At 34.5% G+C, this 23,181-nt stretch overlaps 1 protein-coding gene across 28 annotated transcripts in view; it reads left to right on the top strand.

Annotated features, from left to right (window-relative positions):
* Window positions 1–23,181, top strand: part of STXBP4 (syntaxin binding protein 4) — a 212,716-nt gene that overhangs the window by 70,766 nt on the left and 118,769 nt on the right. For 27 of the 28 annotated variants that reach the window (XR_007412939.1, XM_049114100.1, XM_025439995.3 and 24 more), the window contains 4 exons: window positions 13,927–14,103; window positions 20,266–20,382; window positions 20,876–20,925; window positions 22,975–23,108. Coding sequence is in view for 27 of the 28 variants with exons in the window: in XM_049114100.1 (XP_048970057.1) it covers window positions 13,927–14,103; window positions 20,266–20,382; window positions 20,876–20,925; window positions 22,975–23,108 (478 nt within the window). In the remaining variant the exon portion in view is untranslated. Of the gene's footprint in view, window positions 1–13,926; window positions 14,104–20,265; window positions 20,383–20,875; window positions 20,926–21,573; window positions 22,827–22,974; window positions 23,109–23,181 lie in introns of those variants that run through there. The other variant, XM_025439984.3, reaches the window with a different exon arrangement.

The raw sequence follows: 23,181 nt of genomic DNA on the forward strand, positions 1-23,181 counted from the left end.
GGGGTTGAGCGTCTGCCTTTGGCTCAGGGTGTGATCCCGGGGTCCTAGGATTGAGTCCCACATCGGGCTTCCTGCATGCAGCCTGCTTTTCCCTCTGCCTATGTGTCTTGCCTCTCTCTCTCTGTCTCTCGTGAATAAATAAATAAAATCTTAAAAAAAATATATGGTAAATCTTTGTAAAACTCTTCTACAACTCAGCCAAGGAGCATTAGCAAAGAACATAGGATCATTAAATTCATTGTCATCTAAACTTAATGAAAAGTTACAGAATTTGCACATATATACCAAATAAAGTTAACTGTTTGGTATATGACATTTTTCACACATTCAGCTGCAAAGAACTTTGCACATATACATTACACATGTATTGTACAGTGGAATGCAGCAATAAAGAAAATAATCTCTTGTTTGAAAATGTCAATAAATTTGAATTTTTTTTTAAGAGTTTATTTGAGAGAGATAGTACATGCAGGAGTGGGGGGAGCATAGGGAGAGGGAGAAGCAGACTCCCTACTATGCAGGACTCCAGGGACATCCTGGGACTCCAGGATCATGACTTGAGCTGAAGGCAGATGCTAAACCAACTGAGCCACCCAGGTGCGCCAATAAATTTGAATTTTTGATCCAACATAGCTGGAGCACCATCCATTATGATAATCAGTTTTATTCATTGTGCAGCTTAATCTCTTCTTTGAAAGGTATAAAAGTTAAAAATAGATCATAAGTTTGATGTTTATGCTGCAAATTGACAGCTTTTTGTCATAAATTTGGAAGTCCTTTAAGATAATATCGTGTGAAGCTTGAATTAGTGTCTCCTATATCACATGGCTCACCTAAAGCTGAAGACAGGTACTTGTAGTGTTTCAAATTTTGAATCAATGGATCACTGATATTGTTAGAAAGTTCTTATGTTGTAGAGACATTTGTTTATAACTTAATTAAAGCTTTCATTTTTGGTAAAATATCTCTTCTAGCCTTTTATTATAAGTGAAATTACCATCTTGACCTAAAAATAATTTACTCTTTTGTGCAACAATCCAAGCCATCTTATAGCTGGCCAAAGGTGGTCCAGGACCACTAGTGTCAATAACACCTAGAACTTAGAAATGCAGAGTCTCACATGCCACCCCAGACCTACTGAATCAGTATCCATATATAACAAGTCCTGAGGTGATTTGTAGACACCTGAATATTTGAGAAGCACTTGTCCAGATAATAAGCAGTAGAAGGTTTAACCCGTTAGTAGCAATGGAAGTACACCAATAAGGTCTGTGTGAAAGATGCCATGAGAATAGAGTCAACCAGACTTAGCAGTGCTAGAATGTACAGTAATAGAGCAGTCAAGGCTCTGTAACTTAGTGATTGAGAGACTGTAATGATTCATAGTATTCATAGTATTATTTAATGTATATTTTCTAGTTTTAATACAAATAATTTAAAATATGCGTGTGTTTGTATATACAAACGCATACATACTGGCACAAATATTCATTTCAGAATTACACACAATAAAAAAATATACTACCCAAAATCAACCATAAAACTTCATTTTTTAAATATATTGACTATGCATACCATTCAGCTTCTTTAATGTATATAGAATGATATTATTCTGTTTGGGTTTTTTTTAAGATTTTATTTATTTATTCATGAGAGACACAGCAAGAGAGAGAGGCAGAGACACAGGCAGAGGGAGAAGCAGGTTCCATGCAGGGAGCCTGATGTGGGACTTGATCCCGGGTCTCCAAGATCATGCCCTGGGCTGAACCACTGAACCACTGGGCCACCAGGGCTGCCCTATTATTCTGTTTAAGAAGATTGCAGCGATACAAATGAATTGTTAATGAAAGAGTTCCTGTGCTTTGTTGAAAATGTTAAAATTCTAACTTCTCAAGAATTTCTTTTTTCACAATTAACAAAACAGTCTTTAAAAATGACAAATAGAGAATGTCTGTAACTCTCTTTAAAATATTTAAAACCCAGAAACTTGAGTTGTATGAAATTTGGCAATGTTCTTTTCCCTTTGTTTGGTACCCTTTTGTAGGTCTTGACATGAAGTTAGCTCAGTACTAATAACTACACTGTGTAAATCCTTTAAATACATGGGTAACCTGATTATTAAAATACGACTCAATTGATTTTCAATTTTTTTTTTACAATGATGGTTACCAGTTGCTTAAAAAGGGAGGAGAGAAGACAATTGAATATCCTTTGTTCACTCACTTATAAACTTTTAATTGCATTATTGTGAGACAGTGGCCTGATCCTAAAAACAGAATAATCTCTCCATTTGAAGGTCAATTAGTTATTTTAAATTATGGAAATTTGTTTACCTTTACTTAGTGTAGTGGCGCAAAAAGAAAGCAATGAAGAACTGAAAGAGAGGGGAAAATGAAGGGAGGAGGAGGAAAGAAATCAGTAAAAAGGAAAGGACGCACTATGAAGAGACCCTTTCTCATTGGAAGGATCAGGTGCATTGCTTTTTTCAACCAGGGCTGGCGTACTCACCGTTTTATAAGGAATTGGCTGCACTGTTCTCTAAAATCTCAGTATTTTTGATGAGTTTTTATGCCTTACAGAATAGCCTCACCTTACTGTTTAAAATCATGAGCCACAATTTCCCACGAAATTAGACTTCTCGTTATTTTTTTTTTTCAAGTCCTAACAACTTTTAACAGGCATGGGCCGTTCTTCTAACAACTTCCTTTGATCAACAGCTTTCTAAAACGTACTCTCATGCTTAAGTTGTTTCAAGTTCCTTTCAGCAGTGTGTTATGACCTAAGGCAGCAGTGAAGTGGTGAACAGTGCAAAGCCAAAGTATTCGGCTTGTCTGAACCAGCCTTTGCCTTAAAGAAACCATGGGAAATTGCGTTTGGCAACTTCTTTAGGTTTCAGATAAGCCCAGTTGCAGTCGGCCTCACCTGTGGAAAGATTGGTTTGAATGCTTGACAGGAGCATGAAGCCCCGAGGCAGAAACATAAGGTCAGATCAACACAGGAGTCTCTATGGACAGTTGAGGTGTCTTGTGAGCTGTTTTGGTTGATGGATGAACAACAGAGGAACCTAACAACAGATTAAATATATCTCTAAAAGTAACAACACTACAATGTGATTACTAAAAAAATATTCGTGTTTTCATGCTTTTGAAGATTGTGTTCTTAGTGCCTTTATTAGAGAAATAGTAAAGACTTTAATTTTTAGAAACGATATCAGTTCACACACTTTATTTATTTATTTATTTATTTATTTATTTTTTAGTGATCTGAACTTTTTATAGTATTTCAATATAGCACTAGTAGATATTCTAAGATGCTGTCTCATCTTTAGAAAGGAAAAGAAGAAAAATACATTTATATGATGTGTCAGTCTTTTCTGTTCTAAAAGGGTACTATAGTAAAATATTCCTATGTTTCCATTTCAGATGGTCACTTGTGACCTCAAAATGTCAACTTTTGTTTTCTGTTAAAAACCCTCTTTACAAGCATCCCTCATGCTACTCTTTTATAGCCACAGCCACCTCCTTCCGTTCTTCCTCCACTAACGCCTTGCAACCAGTAATCTGTTCTCTATCTCTATAATTTTGTCATTTCAAGAATGTTATGTAAATGTGATCATACAGTATGTCACTTTTGAGCATTGGCTTTTTTCACTCAGCAAAATTCCCTTGGGACACATCCAGGTTGTTGCATGTATCCATAGGTTTTTCTTTTTTATTGCCAAGTGCTTATAAAACTGGTGAAATCTGATTATGTTTGGTGGATTGTATCAATGAAGTTTTCTGATTGTGATACTCTATTACAGTCATGCAAATTATAACCACTGGAGGAGGCTTATTGAATACGGGGAACCTCTGTATTATTTCTTACAGCTGTGTATAATCTACAGTTATTTTTTTTTTAAATTTTATTTATTTATTCATGAGAGACACGGGGGGGGGGGGAGAGAGAGAGAGAGAGAGAGAGAGGCAGAGACACAGGCAGAGGGAGAAGCAGACTCCATGCAGGGAGCCCAACGTGGGACTCAATCCCGGGTCTCTAGGATCACACCCCGGGCCGAAGGTGGCACTAAACCACTGAGCCACCCAGGCTGCCCCTACAGTTATCTTTAAATAATTTATTATAAGCCAAAACCTAAGCCTTTTTAAGAAAAGGAATTATAAAGCTCTTAAAATGATAGCAATCTGAGTAGAGAAACTTACTTAAAAAAAACTTGGTCAAATTTATTTTCCAACATTAATTCCCTTTTTGTGAATCAAAATATGACCCATGTACTTTCCAATATTAGACTTTGCCCAAGAAACTGCCTAAGTTTAAGACAGCTTGCTTGGAAAAGGAACACAAGAACAGCCCAGTTGGCATCCCTGTTTGCCCAGACACCAGCCGTATCCAGTGATTCACTGGACGTGAACGTGACATTTTGATCAAGCATTGGCAAACAAAGATGTCTGTTTCAGAATCCCCATTCCCAAATAGTTTTCTTTTTATGTAGAAAAGGTCTTACCATTTTAAGAAAATCTGAGAGAAATTTTATCCTGTTGATAGTACAGAACCCATTTGAATGCAGATCAATTAGAATCACAGAATTTTCAAAGTTAGAGGAATTTGGAAGGGAAGTGATCTTAATCTTCATAGAAACCTTCCAGTTCATTTGATGACAGTATTTTCTGTAGTTGTTTGGCTTAGATAGAACTGATGTTGGGGTTCTGGGTTCTCTGCTGTGAGCCACTTATTTTCTGGCTGTTCAGGGACCAGTTCAGCACTCTGTCATCAATTGTTTCACACATGCCTTGTAAGCCTTACAAAGGAGACTTGGCAAAGGAATTTAAGAAACATTTATTAAATGCTCTTTTCTATGGATGCACTGGGAAAGTTAAATGTACTCTTTATGAGGAACTCTTAATCCAGTGAGAAGACAGTAAAATAGGGCAAAACCATTACTTCCTAGAAAGCATTGCAGAATAGGTGCCTTCTAGCTGGTAAGTTGTCAGAGGCATGTTTGTCTACCAAAATAGGGATTACTCCCTTTAAATTTTCTTATTTAACTTAAAAAGGTACAACTTTCTAATATTTCAATAGTTGCTAAAGCACACCTTTCAGGGTATGTTTTAAACATCTATGTAAATGGCAAACATTTTATGTTTCTTGATGTGAGAGCAATATATATTAATTTGCTGACAAACTAGTAAATTTTACCCATGGAGGAAGTAGTGATAAGGCGGTTGACACTATAAAACTCTTATCTTGGCAGTTTATTTTACTATGTGAGAAACACTTTCAGTACTCTTACTTCAGTGTGGGACTCCTGACATTGTGTTAAGTGATTTATTCACAAATTATTTCAGAATTAAAACCAAGACTTCTCTAGTCATACCTTAACCCTACATAAATAAATCACCCTTTTTGAAAATACTGTACTTTGATTTATTGATATCCATGTTAGATACCAAGGATTGTCTGTGACCGGGAGTTTCAAATCAAATTGTGAATTCCATCACAATTCTTTAATATTGAAGGTAGCTGATTCCCTGATCTGATTGCTGGTGACATTCTGCTACTCCTGACCATATGCCCTTCATGTTATCTGTATCCCCTCCCATTCTTTTTGCTACTTGGCTTCTCATATTCTTAAAAACTGTTTTCTCTCTTTCCTACATCATTTTATAAGATCTCCTGACATTGTAGTTATTAACCCTCTTTCTACCAAATATTTTGTAAATATGTTCCCCTATATACAAATTGCCTTTCTAATTTTCTCAAAGACTTTTTAATACAGGTGTTTTTGTGTTGTCAAATCTTTTTCTTTGTGCTTCTCCTTTTAATAATTTTTAAAAGTGCATTCCTTGCCAGATTTCAGGTACACATAACCTAATTTTCCACTCCCCTGCCCCCATTCTGTCTTTATTTAACCCATCTTTGAAATTATTTTGTTTGGTATATGGAATGAGATGAGGGACTACACTTTCTACTCTTGTTTTCCCAAATAATTTGTTGTGGCAACTACTCAATGTGTTGTGGTATCTTTATTACCATAGATTAAACTATATATAATCTAGGGTCTGTTTGGGGCTTTCTGATATTTCAATTGCTTTGTCAATAAATATTTATTGGGTGAATGAGAGTTTTATATAACTCTTCTTTGGCCAATACCAACTATTGGCCAACTACACTATACTAACTATTGTGTGACCAACTACACTATACTAACTATTGTGTAGCTTTATTTATGCCTTAAATCTTTGAGCCATATCTCACCCTGTTTTTTTCTTTCTTGTTACTGTTTTTCAAAATTTGCATACCAGTTCTAATTTCTTTTTCTTCCAAATGAATTTAAGAATATTATTATCTTACTATCTAGCTTACAACTTAGAACTCTTGGTCAAGTTCCTACAAAACAAAACACAATTTAGTAAAACTGTGATTCCAATTGAATTAAAACTCTAAAAAATAAATTGGAAGGAATATATTTGTTTTGAAGCCATCTCTCTTAAACCCCAAACTTCAGATAAATTCTAAATGTTTAATAGCTACTAAAAAGTAGCCTTTGAGTTGTAGCAAGTTTCAGTGAGCAGAGTTTACATTCTGTTCAGGAAAGGAAATTTCGGATACTATAAATGTTTCCTTCAGTACATTTGTAATCAGAATTGAAGAAGTAAGAAAATAGTTTTTCTTTTATGTCAACCTCTACTAAACCAGTAAAATGCAAGGTTAGGGTTAAATACATTTAACTGGATTTTTTTTTCTAAGATTTTATTTATTCATTTATGGGAGACCCAGAGAGAGAGAGAGAGAGAGAGAGAAAGAGGCAGAGACACAGGCAGAGGGAGAAGCAGGCTCCACCCAGGGAGCCCGACGTGGGACTCGATCCCGGGTCTCCAGGATCACGGCCTGAGCCAAAGGCAGACACTTAACAGCTCAGCCACCCAGGCGTCCCATTTAACTGGATTTTAATTTATTAATATTTATATTGTGAACAAGTTACATGGTAAAATTTATCAGATAGCTGTCCCAGTGTGTCTGTCTTTGATTAGAGACTTCTGTTTATAGACAGAGATTGAAGATCGTTTCTTTGGTTTTCTTTGATGTTCAGAGTCAGAGCTCAATTTTGCACCTTTTGGAGAATGAGGCAGGTGCAGGTAGAAAAGCTGACAGCTCTTGGGAGGGTTAATTAGAGCTAATTATAATTTGATTGACCTGCTTTTCTTCCAGAAAGCTTAACCAAATCTTCCTTTGCAAAATGAGGACTTTGCTTTTTCAGACAAACTAAAGAAAATATTTGTTTCTTGGATTTGCAAATGTCTATCATTTTACACACTTTACAAGAAGTGTCACCACATAATTTGTGGAAGAAGGGATATGGGTGGGGTGGGAAAGGACCATCACGATTATATAGTCCTTGAGACATATGTTATATTAGCTCATGTTGAAAAATGTACTTTTTAGGGAAATATAAACTAGTGTGCATAACTTTTAAATCTATGTAATGAAAAATCAAGAAATACAATTGTCAAACACAATGAAGTATAACTGTCCTCCATCTCACGCAGTTTTGATATAATCTCATTTGCTTTATAAAAATTTATATATAAAGAGCATATAATGAAATGATTTGCTTTTCATTAAATCATTTTCATAGCATGGTTTATGGTTATTGTAATTATTTAAATGAAATATGGTTCTACTAATAGTCCCATAAAATTGAAACGTCTTATGAAGAACTTTTCTAAGAAAGCTTCTTACCTGATAAAATTCTCTAAGGCAGTTACTATATATGCAAAACAAAGTTGTCATTTTTACAGTCAACTCAGCTATATCTCATTTATGGTAAGTGGAGCACTTGTTCATATTAGAGTTTTACTCTCAGTCAAGACTCTTTGGCTTTGGAAAGTTAGGCAGTGAAATACTTAATATTTTAATGACAGTTCGAGATAGCAGTAGGAGATACTAAGTAGCATATGATTAATTACAAATAACAAATATTATAAAAGATAAAAGGAAGGAAAAATCAAATCAATGTAAGCTGAAGTAGTCTGACTTCCCAGAGAAGGTAAAATCCCAGAGAAGGTAAAATCTAAAGTAGATTTTGAATGATAGCCAAGAACTGAATGATGGAAAAAGAGTCAGTCGGAGAAGGACAAACATTATATGTTCTCATTCATTTGGGGAATATAAATAATAGTGAAAGGGAATATAAGGGAAGGGAGAAGAAATGTGTGGGAAATATCAGAAAGGGAGACAGAACGTAAAGACTGCGGTAGAAGGGGTGGTAGAAGGGGAGGAGAGGGGTGGGGTGGGAATGAATGGGTGACGGGCACTGGGGGTTATTCTGTATGTTAGTAAATTGAACACCAATAAAAAATAAATTTAAAAAAAAAAGAAAAAGAGGGAAAATGTATACATAGTGGAAGGAACAATCATCTTGGAGTCAGGAGAGTTCAGTGTAGGGAAATTTGGTAAGTAATATACTTGGATATAGTAATCATGTAAGAGAGTGCTAAAGCTGGAAAGATAGATTTGGAACAAGTAGAGAGCCTTGAAGTATGAAGATTGAGAATGTGTTTTATCATACTACCTAAGGTTATCTTAGATTTGTTACCTGAGCAGTATTAGGAAAATTGATCCTTCAGAAGTATGCAGAATACATGAGTGAAGAACACAGTAGGCAAGGTGATCATTTATGTGATTCTCATAGTACCTAACGAGGTGATGAAAACATGAATCAGTAATATAGTGGCAAGAATTCAGATTAAGGAATGGCTGTAAATGCATCATGAATGAAGATTTCACAGTGCTTAATAACTGGTTAGGTATGAAGGTGGGGTGGTGGGCTGGACATATGCATGGAGGAGGAGTACGGAAAGAGAAAGGAGAAAGCACATATCAGAGGCACGTAGAAAGTTGTGTGAATTCATTCTCTCCCCTAAGTGCATCCATGTTTACAGAACAAGTCGTAGATTCATTCGTAAATACCTGCAAATTACTTTGAGATCCCGCTTTGAGAGAAATAGTTTACATGTTTTAATAAATCTGATATACAAGTTAAGGAACCTATATATAACTTGCTTTTTTAAACACTTTTCCTTCAACAGCCTTCTTCCTGCAATAACCCTTAATCTTTTTCACAAGCTGTAGTGGGACTGAGACCAACAAGCATTCTCCAATGAGTGAATGTTGGAAGCTGATAAGAGAAGTATTCTTTCGGGTTTGGTAGCAAAAGTTATATTACACCACGACATATATCTCTTTGCAGTCTCTTTTTTTCTCCTGTCGGCCATTGACATTTTGGAAGATTTACTGATTAGCTTAAAAATTACAGATTTTCAAAGTTTACTGATATGAATGTGCTAGCCTAATTAAAATGTGCAACTGCTGTTAATGTTTTTTCCTTCTACTTTAGGGAGCCCTTACAACTTGTAACTAGTGAAGGAAAGGTTTTACATAATTGTCGCTAACATTAAAAAGACCTGTGCACATTATATTATTATGTTCCCAAACAACTTCTCTAAAGTTCAGTAACTGATATTACTAATTGATTGCCTCAGGAAAGCCCTTAATAAATTGTCTAGTCTAGCTCTCTAATTGCATGGGAGATTATGTATATCTTTCAGAAGCAATAAAGAGGGAACTGTTCCAAGAACTGTAATTATTTCTTTAACCTTCCTGTGAGAGTTGTTTTGATGTTATAAAGTAGGCATTGTTATTTCCCATTATACAACTGAACACACTGAGTTTGGTAGAGAATTAGAGAATTACACAGCCAGGAAAAAAAAAAAAGTCACAGATTAAAGAATCTGACCTAGCTATAGCTCATTCTAACATTCATGTCTTTTCTTCTATATCATGTTCCTTGTGGGAAAGAAGTGCTGGGTGTGGAAAAACACATAGCACATTGTCTTTTGTCTGAGCTTGTACTGCCCTTTGTATGAGTTTATGACACCCTCTGTCTCCTTTGTCAAAGGAGAATTTGGTCTCATCTTTCCCAAAATTCATTGTGAAATTGTAAGGTGAAAAAAAAATCCTCATTTTACAATGGGGCAGTACAAGTCACAGGTATTTCCTCAGTGTCATCACAAAAAAAAAAAAAAAAAGCCAATTCAGATATTTCAAGATTCCTTTCCAGGCTCTGTGCTCATACTGCTCGGTATTAAAAAGCAGAATGCTTCTGTTGATTTTTTTCTGATTGCTATTACATCTTGGTTTCTCTTTTCTAACTTTCTAAACTGAATTCATCTCTACTGAATACAAAGTAATTCAGTGAACTGGCTGCAGCATTTACCCCCAACGGGATTTCGGGCTCATGGTGAGGTACTCAAAAAATTCTGGCTCAATTGTTACTGACATGGGAGGCTTTACAGTTATTTATTAGAAGACAACCCGGGAGGAAAAGGAAAAAAAAAATGGATTTATGTGATCCTGCATTGCTAAATACAGCACACTGCTGCTGTCTCTTTTTTTACTGCTTCCTCTAAAAGTCATCATTTCAATGCACTAATCTTTTAAGCAGCCATTCAGTGGGAATTGGGCTAGAACTTTGCTAAGGGGTCACATTTACCAACCTGACAGTTATATATTGACAAAAGAAATAGCTTGAATTTATTCAGCATCAAAACCTCAGCATCTTTTACCACCCAGCCGCATTTCACACTGTATTACCATCAGTGAACTATCATAGCTATATAAATTCCATCCAGATTCTTCATTTAATTAACCAGCATTCTTTGAACAAAAATAAAAGTGCTGTTTTTATAGAGGAATAAAAGCTGCATGAAGTGAGTGTGAAGGAGACAAATCATCAAATTAGTTATTATTCATTGCAGCTATCGTGAATTCTCTGCCCTCCTCTTTCTCTTCAGCAGCAATGTATTTTTCTTCTAGCTTGAGTGAATGGAAAACGAGGAACGGTGTATCAGCCTCAAAGATATTTTAGTATATTATAATGGCCACATCCTAAGCTCATGGGGGTTTGGACACTGATGATATTACCATCCATGAGTGATTTTTTTTTTTAATCATTTTATGTAGTTGGAGAGACAGTATGGTGTTGTAGCTAAGAGCATGGACTTTGTGACTATACTGCCTGGGTTCAAATCCTAGCCCAGCCACTTTTTGGGTCTGTGATTCTGAGCAAGTTACTTGACCTTTCTTCGCTTCAGTTTTCTACCTATTAACTGAGTATAATAATAGACCTCACAGAGTGTGGAGTAACTGAGCTGGTCCGTGTTAAACATTTAAAGTAGTGCCAGCATTTACATCCTGTGTGCACAGTAGCAGTCTGATGTGAGGTTGATCAAGCAGTGACACTGATGACATGGTCACCTGGCCTGAACCAATCAATGTGGCTTAATAAATATTCTTTTATTTCCCCAGACCTTTCTTTCTCACAGTACCCTTTAATGATAAGACCACAAGTTTTAAAAATAAGGAAATCAAGTTCTTTGGGTTTCTTGTTTTTATTTGAGTATAGTTGATGTGCAATGTTACCTTAGTTTCAGGTGTGCAACATAGTGATTCAACAACTGTTGTGTCGTTCCCGTCTGTCACACGCAACACTGTTGTGATACCATTGACTCTATTCCCCATGCTATACCTTTTGTTCCTGTGACTGAAATCAAGTTCTTTGAACCAGAGGTATATTAGGCAGCTGATTGGCCACATCTCCATCCTGAACCCTGCTGCCAGATTTAGCTTTCTAAAGCACTCTGTTCTCAAATCAATTTCTGCTCAAAAGGCCTGATGATTTACCTGCTATAAGCCCTTTTGCCTGTCATGCCATTTCTGCCAATCCCTGGCTCTTTTCCTGTCTCTCTTCAACCTTTTTTTATCCATTGTTCTCCCAGGAAGCATCTACTCCAGTCAAAAATTGATCTAGTGCCGTTTCTCAAACGTACCACATTCCTTGTCCCTCTTCCTTTGTTCACATTGTCCTTTTTGTCTATCATGCCCTACTCTGTTCTTCCACTTATCTAAGACATACTTCATGCCCTGAACTGAGTCAGGAAAGGAAAGGCATCTTTTATCCCCTTTGTATTTTTTAGCGAATAATATGATGATCTAGATGCACTAGTTGCTAAGTAAATGTTAACAATAATGAAGTCTTCCATTAGCTGTCCTTTCAAACTACATTTAGAATCTAAATGTTACAGTTTTACACTTTATACCATCTCCAACACTGTCAGCCTTGTTCATGCCACAGTTACTTTATGCCTGTCCTCCCTGCTCCACCCTTGCCCACCCCCTGCAGTTTACTCTCAACCCAAGAGCAAAAGTAATCCACTTATAATTTAAGTCAGATCACAATCATTTCTCTTCTCCAGACCTTCCAATAACTTCCCATCTCACCCTGAGTAAAACCAAAGTTTTATGATGGCCTACAAAGCCTTTTAAGATCTGCCACTCCACTCCAGCCCTATCCCTGCCCTCACTCCTTGTGTCTTTCTACTCCCTTTTCCTGTCCCTTACCACTCTCCATTTAGGCCACACTGGCTTCCTTGCTGTTCTCTAAAGATGCAAGGAACAATTCCATCTCTGGACCTTTGCATAAACTATTCCCTTTGCCCCAAAAACTCCTTGGGAAATCTTTATGGCTCCATGCTTCCTCAGTTCTCTGATTAAATGTCTTCTCAGTGAGATCTTCACTGATAATCCCTTATTTACTGTCTATCTTCCCCAGCTATTGTGTAAATTTGGGATGGGGAAGGGTTTGAGGGAGGACTTTTTGTCTGTTTTGTTAGGTGCTCTGTCCTCTACCTGAAACAGAATCTGACATAAACATTTATTGAATGTATGAATGAAAAGTTGATCTTTAATAATATGTCCATATTCCTAACTCTCCCTTCATTTCAAATGCATTTAGACTCAAACAAAAGCAAGCATCCTATAATAGCTCTGAGAAAATTAAAATAGCCGTAGTTGAATATTAGCCATGGTAATTGGAGCAGAAAGTTCCATTGCAGAGAAAAGAGATTTCTGTATCAAGTAAAGAAAAAAAATTGTTTACAGTATAATAACTGCCATATTAAATTATATTGGTGTCCTTAGAAGACTGTCGTTGACCTAGCACCAAAGCACATTTTGAAAGAGCAAGTGGTTTTGGTTACCCTATCCTCCTCCTAAAGTGGAGAGTGTAGCTAGTACATAGTTTTGTTTTGTTGGGTTTGTTTTGTCATTTAGTAGCAGAGTAAAATGGTGCAAAGAGCATTAATGTTGGAGTTTGGCAGACCTGGATTTAAACTCTGGCACTACTATGTGTCCTTGGACAGGATATGGAACATTTCTGAGCCTCTGTTTAATCATTTATAAAATGGTTTTTAATAATACCTTTCTCTTGATGTTCTGGAGGTTAAGTGAAAGGAGGCATGTGAATCGTCTAAGACATAGCATGTTTAATAAATACATGTTATGTATTTGTGAACATTGCACCCTAGAGAAATAGCTATATGTTTTGCTACTGAACTTCACCTTTGACTTAAATCAGCAGTTAGAATGATGTCTAAAAATAAGCTTTGGATCCTGGGCTTGGACCACAGGGAAATCCACAACCCTGCAAATCTCTCATCCTAGAACATGAGTCCTACCACCTACCTGAGTTCTGCAGAAGCCTACTCTTTCTATCTTTTGAACCAGTTCTTTAATTCTGTTCTTCAATTTTCAACCCCCTTCTACTTCCCTTATTTCCAAAATGTTATGCGAGATGTGTGAAGTTGGGGATTCCATACTGAAAATTATCCAAGAAATCAACAGAGGAAAAGTAAGATCAAGCATTTGTTCTACATAATAAAATAACATGAATCATAAGTTTTAAATTGACATGTCTTCTATTCAGTTTGGGAATCATAACTTCCAGAGGAAGGAAAATGTTTTGTTTCAACCACCAAACTGTTTTTTAACATGGCATTTTTTTTCCAATGGCATGAATTTTGAAATCCTCAGGAAGCCAAAGCCGTGGTGGAAGAAACCAGAGCCCTGCGAAGTCGGATCCACCTTGCTGAAGCCGCACAGCGCCAGGCACATGGGATGGAAATGGACTACGAAGAGGTGATCCATCTGTTAGAGACCGAGATCACAGATCTAAAGGCTCAGCTTGCTGATTGTTCAGACCAAAATAAAGTAAGCAAAACCATCCTCTCTTTCAGTTACCATGGTTTCCTTGCTGTTGTCATGTATCCTGTTTTCATTTCCTTTTCATCTGTACTTCTAAACTAGGTCAGTGTTTGTCTTCTATTATTCAATGATAGGATGATGTGTCACAATGGGATGGGGGGGGGGGGTCATGTGAAGGTTGTGCCTCCCTTTATCCACATAGCTTTGGGGTGGAAAAGCATGTGCCCCAGATTTATTTGGGTCATTGGTCAGCATTGTACAGCTCAGGCATTAAGACCTGGAACTATTCAACATATAATTGATTACATTGGTTTTCTCCTTTTGTTCCTAAACTTGCTAATTTGCCTGGTGGGGATGAAAGGAGGAGAGTCTAGGGATGGGTTTTGCTCTTTGATTAGAGCATTCAAGGAAGTATGAACGTTAAATATTTTTTGCCCAGGGCCTAAGGTAATTAATAAAAAGAAACTCAGTTTGAATTTAATAGGCTTCAATTTCAATAGCAAAATACCAAATACTACTCAGAAATCAAGGTGGCTTTTTCCTATGTGGTTTTTTTTTTTCCCTTTGTGATTATTTTTAACATACTACATACTATATTCATTGAAAGGCCTTCAAAAGCTATAATAGACATACACATTTTTATTTCACCAAGGTAGAAAATTAAGTAAATTGAAATACATATTTTATAACTTTTAATGAGTTCACTTAGAATAGGTACTTATATCTCTAACGCACTCAACTTTTTAAGAAAACATAAGGCAAATTTGAATAGTTTGTTTCTTTATATATATATAAAATAGTTAAATTCCTTAATTATACCAAGTGGAAATGAAACCAGTTTTAGAAAAGCAAAATACATAAGAAAATCTGAAATTTTCTTTGGTCAGCTCTTTTACTTTTCTCACATCTGCCCATTTAAACCAATTCTAAAAGAAAGCTGATATTCTTGTCACCCCTTGATAATATACAAGGCCAAGGGAAAATCATATTACTTGAAAAGGCGGCAAGACTTAGAAATATTACATACATTTATTATTTTTGGCCCGGTGTTTATATTCTGAAATACATGCTTAATGTCATGTAAGTGTAGTATGATTCTGAAAATATTGGGAATTATCAGAATATCAAAAGTACTGTTTTATAAAACTGTGTACTTTTAGAGGGATAATCAACAGTCTTTAAAAATACTTTCTCAGTAATATTCAGAGTTCTTATGGAATTATTCTTTTTTTTTAAGCATAAGTTATTTGTAATTCTCTGTCCTAGCTCCTAGCTGATACACATTTTTGTCCTAAGTCGTCTAGCAATAAAATTATTCAGTTTTTCTCTTTTTTAGCATAATGGGGTCTCATGCCATTCCTCGTAACAAGGTTCTAAGCTTAGCCCTTAACGTGTCTCTGAAAGAATGATCTTTTGTTTCCTTTTCAAAGAAAGAATACTAGACACAAGCATCTCAACATTTCCCAAACTCAATGCCAGTGGAGAAAGAGAAGGAAACTTCTTTTTAATTATTTGAGATTGCTTCAAGAGACATTGACCAAGATATTAACAGGACTCAGATTCAAACATTCATTTTTAAGACACAGATTCTTTTTGTAACAGTGTTTTTATTTTTCACTGTAAGCTTTCCCTTATGATATCTCTATACTCACCTTTTTTATTTTTGTTTCTTTTGTTTACCCCAGCTTAGGAAAAAAAACATTGCCAGCACCTTTGAAGATCCAGTGTCTGTCCCTAGTTGCATTTCCCTCCCCTGCCCTCAGAAGTAACCACTCTCTTAGATTTAGTATTAACCATTTTCTTGATAATTTTACCACATATGTTTATATACCTCTTAACAATAAATGTTGTTGAGTCTTGCCTGTTTATCAACTTTACATTAATAGAAATATCCTACATGTATTATTCTTACTTGCTCTTTTCACTCAACCTTTTATTTTTCCAATTCATCTATTTGAAATTTATAGCCAGTTCATGTATTGTCATGGCTTTTCTGTACTCCTTTAAATGGATATACTACAGTATATTTGTCCATTCTGTATTTGATGAACAGTCCAATTGTCTTTATTATGAACAACGTTGCTAAAAAAAATTTTTGTGCATATATCCTGCTCCACATACATAACAGTTTTTCTTGAGTTCATATCTTGGAGTAGAACTGCTAGGTTGAATGATGATCCATCAACTTTACTTTACTTTTTCTTTAATGCCTAATTGCATTTAAAAACTCTTAAACCAATTTTTACTCCCATCAGTAGTGAATGAGAGATATTGTTTACCCCACACCCTTGCTGACACTTTGTTTTCACTTACTTTTAATTTATATCAATCTGGTAGGTGTGATAAGTAAATCTCATTGTGGTTTAATTTGGATTTCCCTGGTTACTAACGACTTTGAGCCACTGGTATGTTGGGACCAGCTGGCACTGGCTCACAATAGGTGATTGTGTGCATCTCTTCTTAACTGCATATTCAGTGACATCAGGTTGGTAGCTTAAAATCAGCCATAGTAAAGTTATTTATACTCCCCTATGCTATAAACCAGGGCTTTAACCCCTGGCCCAGATACCCAGTTGAGTATATATTTATGTACTTGTTAGGCATTTGTGTTTCTCTGTGAAATGCCTCTTCATTATATTTTCCATTGGGTTCTTCTTTTCATATTGATATGTAGTGATTGTTCATATGTTCAGTTGCTATTCCTGTATTAAGTTATATGTTATTAAAGTCTTCAATTTATGGTTCGCCTTTCACCCAATGGTAAAATAAACTATTGATTTTCATATAGTCAAACTTATCAGTCTTTTCCCTCATGTCTTTTTAGAATTTATTCCATTCCCAAAAGTATTCTTTGATATTTGCCTCTAAAAATTTTAAAGTTTTGGGGGCACCTGGGTGGCTCAGTCAGTTAAGTGTCTGCCTTGGGCTCAGATCATGATCTCAGGGTCCTGGGATTGAGTCCCACACCTGGCCGGCTTCCTGCTCAGCACGGAATCTGCTTCTTTCACTCCTTCTTCCTCTGCTCTTCTCCCTGCTTGTGTGCACTCTCTTTCTCTCAAATAAATAAAATATTTTTTAAAATGTTAAAGTTTTAAAGTTTTGATCCTCTATAATTGGTTTTGTGGCATTATATGGAGGTGGGGATCCATTTTATTCTTTCTTTATTCTGAATGAATGACCAACTATCCCAGTACCATTTATTCAAAAGTCTCTTCTTTCCTAATTGATCTATAAAATCAGTTCTGTCATATATCAAGATTTCATGTGTGCCTATCTTCCTGAAGCCTCTCTATTCTCTTTCACTGGTCTATTTGTATGTTCTTATGCCAATTACACACTGTTACTGTATCTTTTACAGTAAGTCTTGATATCTGATCACCCTGCCTAGTACTTTTTCTTTAAAAGTATATTAACTACATATTTTTAAAAAGTATATAACTACATATTAACTACATGACCCTTTGATCTTTTATATGAATTTTAGACTTGGCTTATAAATTCAAGCAAAAGGGGGAAAAAAAGCTGTTGGAACTTTTACTGGAAATGCATTAAATATATAGATTACTTAGTGAAGAATTTACATATTTATGATTGAATCTTTATTAATAAACTTACCAGTGAGGCACAAAAAGTTTAACTGCATTGTGTCCAGAGAATCTAGTCTATAGCATAACAACTCCAAAATTTTTGATGGTTGCTTTGTGGCTTACTATATGGCCAGTGTTCACAATGTTCAGAGTGAGCTTGAAAAGAATTCTGCAGTTTTTTGATGGATTGTTTTATATGCAGTGTCCTTAGTTTATATGTAGTGTTTTAATTGTATATGTGGTAAATAACATATAGCTGAATTTTTTCTTCATCTTACTGATTTTTGACCTTTAATTAGAAAGATCTTTCCATTTACTCTTATTTGCTAATGTACTTGGCTTCGTTTTCACCCTCTTTTAATTTATGCATTTTATGTGTACTGTGTTTTTTGGCTGTTTTTTTAGTTGTTATTTCTTGCCTGTTGTTGTTGTTTTTTTTTTTAATTGGTTTAGATTTTTCCTGTGTTCCCCAGCTCTCATTCCATTTATTTCCTTCTGCTAGTTTAGAAAGTATATACTCCATTTCTAATTTTTAATGATTATCTTAGAAATTTTAACATTTTATTTTAAATTATAACACAAATCACTAGCTTTCCCCTTCTTCTAAATATTATAAGCACTTTAGAATATAAAAGATAGGATTTAGAACATAAATCCTATCATCCCTTCCTACTCAGTTTCTATTTTTGTCAGTATTTTAGTTCCTTCTTGACTTTTAACACCATAAATTAGACACTATACAGTTCATTTTGTGCTGTCAACCTTTGTTTAAATAGATCCTCATGTTTACCATTTTCTGTGTTCAGCATTCTTTTTGCATCTCAGACCTTGCTAAAATTATTTCCCTCATGAAGTACATGTTTTAGAAATGTATTTAATGAGGATATGTTGGTAACAAATTCTCTTCAGTTGTGTTTGTCTGAAAACATCTTTATTGAACTTTTGCTCTTGAAATACATTTTTGCTACATTTAAAGTAAGTTGGCATTCAATTTCTTTCAGTGTTTTTATTCCATGGTTGTGATATCAGTACTCAATCTGGTATTTGTTTGCAATCTGTTGTTTTTTTCTAGATGATTTCAAGATCTTTTTATCTTCAGTGTTCCGCAGTTTGACTGTGATGAGTCATGTGTTGACTTATTTTTATTTACATTGCTTGAGATTCACTGAGCTTCCTCATCTAAGGAATAATGTCTGTTGTTATTTCTGAAAAACCCCAAATTGTTATCCTGAGCAATTTCTCTTTCATTCTTTCTGAACCCTCATGTGTAATTCAGATTGGGTGTATGCTAGATCTTCATCTAGTTATATTCTCCTTACCTTTTCTCCTTCTGTTATATTTTCCATTTTTATTTTTCTGCTGCATTATGAAAGCCTTCTTTACCTCTGCCTTCCAGTTTATCCATTCTCTTTTCAACTGTATCTAATGGATATTAAACCCATAAATGAGCTTCTAATTTAATTTTTATTATATTTTTATTTTTAAGATTTATTATTTTATGTTATATGGATCTATTTTTATAGTTTCTTTTCCCTTTGTTATGCTTTAAATTCCTAATTTTTGAAACCTACTAAACATTACTTTATAGTTTGTATCTGATCACTCCAATATCTGCTGTCTTTATAGGTCTGATCCTATAATTTGTTTCCTTCAGCTGATTTTATTCATGGTAGCTTATTTCCTGAGGTCATGTTCTTTTGGCACATAATATGTAGGAATTCTTTGAGATCTGGATTTAGAAAATATCCCTCCACAGAAGTTTTGTGTTTGCGTCTACCAGTTTGGAACTGTTTTAAACTAAAATTTCAGCTTATAAATTTATAGGACACATGGGTAATACAAATTATGACCTCCAACTTTCATGAGTAGGGGCTTGTGATTAGAAATTATAGGCTTTTTTTTTTTTATAGGCTTTTTTTAACCCACTTGCCAGAACCAAAATCGAAATCATATATTTATTTCTATAAGGTTTTTTTCTTTCTAATTCACCTATTAAAGTTCTCTCATTTGCCAACTGTGCCCAAAGATGTACTATCAGAGCAAATTATGCTGCAGTGCATGCATATTCCTATGAAAGGGTTTACCCAGCATTGTTGTTGCTTGTCTTCATGGAATTCCTTTACTGTCCATGAGATTCCTTTACTTCCCTGCCAGCTGAGCTTTACATTGGATCAGATTACATTAAATATATATGCATATCTTCAGCAATTTTTGTTGTGCCACGTTGGCAACAGTTTATGCCAACAGCTGGCAAGCTGTATTGTCCAAAAAAAGAGAGAGAGAGAGAGAGAGAGAGAAAAGCCATAATAAACTGGATTTAAATGTATATTTAAATGTATTTTACTATAAGAATCAACAAACTCATATATAGTTTATCTCAAAATTTGCAGCATCCCTGTGCAGTTTAACCTTTAAATATGCAATTAGTAAAATGCCCTCTCCAAGTCAGAAGATATGTACAGTAAGAGAAAATAAGTAATATGATAATGTTGGATATTGGTTAATATAAACTGAAAATAGGAGCCACTGATATAAAAATCAAAGAAATGTGTAAGACCTTCCTTTTGATACTTCTGTCCAGGAAAGTGTTCAGGAGTTAAGAAAGAGAATCACAGTGCTTGATTGCCAATTGCGAAAATCAGAAATGGCTCGAAAAACTTTTGAGGCATCCACTGAAAAGCTTCTTCATTTTGTAGAGGTAAATTTTCCCATTATATTACTTTATGTCCATTTTAAAAAATCTGTAAATGACTGACATATATTTAAATGTTCTGGTGTTTGGTGACTAGTGAAACATTCTCTGGCTCAAAACAGCAATGCTAACCTATAATCAGGTTTAAAATGGCATAGATAATGGAAAGACCAGCACCAATAGATTGTTAAGAGAAATAATTGAGATAGGGTTAAATGATCCTAAATATATGCTATGTTTTAATGAACACTTTCTCAAAACTCTTAATACTATTGTTTAAACATTATTTGATAAATATTTGCTCTATAAATAAATATTTTCATAACTATTACATGTCTGAGTAGAGTTCCATGTCAGTGTAATTGATTTTTCCCTCCATGTAACAGAAGTACCTTTTAATCAACTGGGAGTGGGAGATGGGGGGAGGTTATAAATTTTAGTTAAGACATCTTACAGATATCAAACTTACATATCTCCTTTACTGTCATGTTTTCTCTAGACTATTCAAGAATTATTTTCTGATAATTCTTCTCCTTTATCAAGTTTAAGGTAAGAATATTTAATTGTTTCCTGTAGAATATGATTACATTTTTCATTTTGTAATTGTGACTAAAATACTAAAATCTTTTAAATAGCCTTAAGATGCTACATTTGGATGCTGTTTTTTAATGTCTTGTGGAAATAGATACAAGGACATGTTGTTTTTGACTCCATCTCTGTAAGAGAAATTCCTGGAGGTATTTAGCCAGTCACTGTAACCAAGTACTCTAAAATTGAGGTAGGAATCACCTATCTTGTTTTTGTTAGGAATTCTATAAAGATGGGATTACCCTAAAGTTCTCTAAGCATCTGTATATGAGTAAAAATTACCTTAAAGATCAGTCTCAACCGAGCAGATGAGTTGTTATGGCAAAGAGAATTTTATAAAACAGGTTCATGCAATCAGTTCTTTCATTTTCAACATTTAGTAGACACAAATAAAAGAAATATATTTGGAGAATACACCTTGATTTTGTTATTCACAGTTTGTTTCTAATTTAAAGTTTCCTACTAAGAGCTACAAACATACTAATAAGATTCATGTATTTCAAACTGCAAGTTTATGGTCATTTTGATACATAATGAAAGATAAACAAAAGGAAGTTTCCTGTTTATATATATTTTCAAAGCAGTTTTTTTCTCCTCATCTTATAATAGCTGCCACCAGCAATGTACTTCTACTTCTAGCAATGCATGCTTGAAGAAACAGGAAAACTATGCCCTTTACTATGAAAACAACAGTTTAATAAATGAAGATGATTCATCATATTCTTATTATATTTTAACGTTCCACATAGCATTTTTTTTTACTTTAGAAAAATGTCTACAGTAGTATGCTTTAAAAAAAATTTTATTATTGAAATGTAGTTGACACACAATGTTATGTTAGTTTCAGGTGTACAACATTGTAATTGGATTATTCTAAATGTTATGTGATATCAGTACACTTTTAAGCTCATTTTATTGTAATGCTTTATTCTAATGAAAGATCTGACATTTTATTGCTATCTGTGCTGCTTATAATGTAAGATAATTATGTGAATTTCAGTTAATTATTTTCAATAAGAATGTTAAAATACTCAATCAGATTCCCCTGTGTGGATAGATGTGTCCCCCATCACCACCCTCAGAATCTCCTTGTGACCTTGAATAATAATTCAAAAGTTTTGGTGTTAAGAATGATCATTTAAAAGCCAGAGCCTGCCCTTGCCTTAAACAGGTTCATGGTAACCTTAAAAAATATTAAGCAACTTTTCACCATATCTTGGAAATTTAAACTCTACGAAAATATGATTCAAGCTTTTTAATATACTATAACTTCTGTAATAAATTTTGGCCTTTGTCTTTCAACACAGAATAAAGGCTCTGTATTTGAATTTGAGAATTGATGCTTTAATTGCTTCTTGTGAATTAATCCATCATGCTTATTGAAGATGGATTATAAATAGTAATAATAAATAAATAATAATGGTTTCATTACCAGTTTAAAATGATCTCTTTTCAAGTAAAAGTCTCAACATAATGGTTTTTTGCAGTAAAACCTTGCATTTTAAATTACACCAGAGCATATTCATTTCAGGTGACATTTACATCTTCAAAAAGTGATATAAATGCTCTGTGATGTTTTAGATTTTATATAATTTCAGTTCAAAAAATTTCAAAAATAAAGATACGTTCAGGAGCAAATAAACATAGAATTTATATTTAATATTATAGGAAGTGATAGTAAATGTCCATTTAATAAATTTATGTTTAAGTGCTTCATTTGAATTTTTGCAAACTAAAGGGCTACATTGTGTTAGCATGACATAAGCACAAAATAAGTCCAACAAATTATTTATTCCTCCTATTATGAGGTCAACCTAGTTCTTATACATGTCTTTGTTACATAATAAAGAACTGAAAACAAACGTTTTGTGATTACTTCATTTTATGGTTATAAGAATACAATATTCCCAGAAATACAAATATTTTTGTACCTAAGAATTCAGATTATTTAACCAAGCAGATTTTATTATTTGTACAATAAGTTCAACTTTATATTGTTGCCCTTCACAGTGAAAGAAGACCTATGCTAGCTTCTCAGACTTCCCTCACACCACTAAGAAGGAATGGACGTAATATCCCAGCAACACTGGCACTTGAATCTAAGGAACTTGTTAAATCTGTTCGGGCCATACTTGATATGGATTGTAAGTTTTCTGCACTTTTTTCACTTTTGTATTTTTTTTAGTAATTCATTTAACAAAACCAAAAGGAAATTTC

The sequence above is a fragment of the Canis lupus genome, chromosome 9 (genome assembly GCF_003254725.2).
Source record: "Canis lupus dingo isolate Sandy chromosome 9, ASM325472v2, whole genome shotgun sequence".
Taxonomy (NCBI): domain Eukaryota; kingdom Metazoa; phylum Chordata; class Mammalia; order Carnivora; family Canidae; genus Canis; species Canis lupus.